Source organism: Castanea sativa, chromosome 2, assembly GCF_040712315.1.
Source record: "Castanea sativa cultivar Marrone di Chiusa Pesio chromosome 2, ASM4071231v1".
In the NCBI taxonomy this organism is placed as follows: Eukaryota; Viridiplantae; Streptophyta; class Magnoliopsida; order Fagales; family Fagaceae; genus Castanea; species Castanea sativa.
Genome location: NC_134014.1, coordinates 54,000,829 through 54,004,098, shown reverse-complemented (window position 1 = coordinate 54,004,098; position 3,270 = coordinate 54,000,829). Strand labels below are relative to the sequence as shown.

The 3,270-nt window shown below is 41.5% G+C and overlaps 1 protein-coding gene and 1 non-coding gene across 2 annotated transcripts; one reads left to right on the top strand and one right to left on the bottom strand.

The window, feature by feature from the left end:
* On the top strand, positions 1–835 carry LOC142623579 (uncharacterized). Its single transcript, XM_075797021.1, has one exon. The coding sequence runs from the start codon at positions 43–45 to the stop codon at positions 622–624; it is 582 nt and encodes a 193-aa protein (XP_075653136.1). The 5' UTR covers positions 1–42; the 3' UTR covers positions 625–835.
* A 2,135-nt stretch (positions 836–2,970) lies between these two features.
* On the bottom strand, positions 2,971–3,073 carry LOC142626592 (U6 spliceosomal RNA). The gene has a single exon (XR_012842580.1). It is a non-coding gene; the product is annotated as a U6 spliceosomal RNA (small nuclear RNA).
* Positions 3,074–3,270: the final 197 nt, after the last annotated feature.

Sequence of the window (3,270 nt, the reverse complement as noted above, 5' to 3'; positions counted from 1 at the left end):
TTCTTGTACCGGTATTTGTTTCCTCTTATTCTAGAAAAGAAGATGGGGAAGCTTTCTAAGTACTGTGGTGTGTTTGGTGTGATGTTGGTATTGCTAGTGATAGCTGTAGGGACAATAGAATGTAGGAAAATTGAAAAAGACACATTTTCTGATGGCATAGGAGGTGGAGGGGGAGTTGGAGGAGGTGGTGGTGGTGTTGGGGGAGGAGTTGGAGTTGGTGTTGGTGGGGGTGGGGGTGCAGGTGGTGGGGGTGTAGGTGGTGGAGGTGGTGCTGGTGGGGGTGCAGGTGGAGGCATTGGAGGTGGAAAAGGCGGTGGTGAAGAAGAAATTGGAGGTGGGTTTGGTGGTGGAGTTGGAGAGGGTGCAGGTGGTGGCATCGGAAGTGGAGGTGGTGCTGGCGGGGGTGCAGGTGGAGGCATTGGAGGTGGGTCTGGTGGTGGTGTAGGAATTGGAGGTGGAGCTGGTGGGGGTGCAGGTGGTGGCATCGGAGGTGGAGCTGGTGCTGGCAGGGGTGCAGGTGGAGGCATTGGAGGTGGGTCTGGTGGTGGTGTAGGATTTGGAGGAGGAGCTGGTGGGGGTGCAGGTGGTGGTGGTGCTGGAGGGGGTATTGGTGGTGGATTTTAAACCCAAAGTTAAAGTTTAAATCTTGCAATGTAATGTAATGTAGTATCATGCTAGTGCATGGATGTTGCTTAAAAGTTTTTTTAAAAAATTGAAATAAATTGAAGAGCAAGAGCTCTCTCAATAGCTTCCTTCACTTCGGCCATGCAAATTATAATTTAAATTGCATATAATCATATGAAGTAGGGATGGCGTCAAGATATTGATTGAGAGGCTGAAGTATGAGCTTTTTTTTTTTTTTTTTTTTCATGAAATACAATAATTCATTAAAATTCCATGAATCCTTATAAGATTTTTGTTTTGTTTTGATTTTTTTTGGAAGGTTAAAAGAAGGGCTTCTTATTAGATTTGTTGTTGTCATTTAGGCTAGTTTTGTTGTTGTTTGGGCTATTTTTGTAATTGTCTGAGTTAATTTTTGTTTTCATTTGGACTATTTTATGGTTTACCAGGCCTCCTTGAGCCAGTACGTGGCTCCTAAAGTAAAAGTAAATATAATTAACAACTTACTTTTTATTTTTTCAAAATAAAATTATATAGAAAAAGGGGGAAAAAGACAAACTAACAAACTTGATAACTTTTTGCGGTTTATATTCCATAGGAAAAGTTTAAGATTTCAAAGCAGCATTAAAACAAGAAACAAATATATATCTTAGAGTTTTAAATTAAATGCGAAAGTTAACAATATATATGACTGCACTCGCATATTGGAGATTCTTAAAATCCATACAATAATACAAAACCAAACGGTGCTACCTAAATTCACCTAATTAGCCTAAAATTATAAGCCAAGAGTGTGTTCTGATTTTAAACAAGCATTAATTGAGAACACTGTGCGTAATTCATCAAATGAATTTGTACAAGATTGAGCCCCTAGCCCCATGGGCCTTGAGCCCAAGCCTCAGTACGAGGCCTAGGCCCTAGGCCCCATAGGCCGTACAGGCCTAGGCCCCAAGCCCGATGGGCCTCAGAACCAGACCTTGCGATGTGTTATTTTGGCCTTACCCCCATTTTTGGTCCACATGCCTCAGTTTGAACGTCTCGGGCCCAATCTGTGCACCCAAAACCGAAATAGAACCTCACTAACTTGAACACCACAGGCGAGTTCCCCCCCCCCCCTCCCCTCTTTATCGTCTTTAACTTGGTCGGGGATATCATTGCCCGAAGGACCCTCACACCCCTTTACCTAGTAGTGCCTTAGGGAATATTGCTGCCAGGCAAATTCATGAGAGGGTGGGAACCAGTTCCAATGCCACTACTATTTTCCTACCAAAAACCCACCTAAAGCTGAGAGAATTGGACCCCCATTTGCACTAGTAAGGCTGGGTAATCATGATACCTCCACTTACCTAAGGCTATAAATAGAAGAATGGAATGAGAAATGGGGGTTGACAATTGGAAAGAGAAACACAGAGAGAAGAGAGAGACTATCATAGGAAGAGGAGAAGAAATTAAGAGAAGGGGAAGAGCTTGAAGGGTCCTGAGTGTTTGCATGGGTCTCAAAGCGAGGGATCGCCCACAGTAGGAAAACTCAAAGCCCACGAAACAAATAGATTGTGAGCCCAAAAATTTAAACAACATATTTTTGGCCCGCACAGAATCATTTATAAAGTCATGAGACTTGCAGGGTCGCCGTGTTGCATGCATGCATGTCATTTGTAAATTGTGAAGCACACCTGTAACAGTTTCTTCTACTTGCTAATAGTGACCAACTTCATAGCCACACTGGCAGCCATTTGCCCATTTGGTGCCATCAATGTAAACTATGGATACGAAGGGTGATATTTTTTTGTTCAGCCAGTTTTCTTGACAAAGGAGCTCGCTCTTATGACTTTCCATGGCACTTAAACTAGTCCACATGTTTAGATTCCTGTTTAATTTACAATATTTTCGATGTTAGAACACACACAAAAAAAAGAAAAAGAAAAAAAAGAGTTTGCTGCACAAAAAAGAAATAAGAAGATTAGCACCCTTGAAATTGTGTTATCTTGGACCACATCATCTATGTTTGTTTGGTTGTTCTTTTTAATATCCTAATTCCTTTGTTCTTGTTTATAAACCAAGTATGATTGGAGATCCAATTGGGGCTAGTGGAGCTTGAGCTTTCTTACTCAGTGCCATCATATCTCCAGTTGTCCAGCCTTGTGGTACAATGGTCTTTGAGAGGTATGTCTTGTGCAGAAATCACTCATAGCCAAAATTCATGATATAAAGAACGAAAAGAAAGTGAATTTAATGAATTACATGGAAGACGGATCTGCCACGGCCAAAGATAAAGTCAATTTAACCTTGGATGTAACAACTGTCATAGGAATGCCTGCCCTTGTAATCAAGGAGAGTGTTGTTTTTGATAAAAATTTGGACAATTTGTCAATTTATTCGTGTCATCCTTGCGCAGAGGCCAAGCTAATCTTCTCTGCATCGTTTTAATTTCATCGGATGTCCCCAAAGGAATATCAAAGAGAGTGTTATGTGTATTGTAGAATGTGCGCTGGTAAAATGCAATTTGGTCTACGCAGCAACAATTGCAGCCACTGATTGATTTTGTGAGGTATGATCGATCCCAGTGGGGGCCTCATTCTGCATTGTTGAAGACAAAAAAGAAATAAAGTTAATGCTGAACATTGAATGAGAAATCATTACCAGAAAAAA

Bases quoted from the DNA above. Each gene is read 5' to 3' on its own strand.
- LOC142623579 (XM_075797021.1), top strand. From the start codon at position 43: ATGGGGAAGCTTTCTAAGTACTGTGGTGTGTTTGGTGTGATGTTGGTA.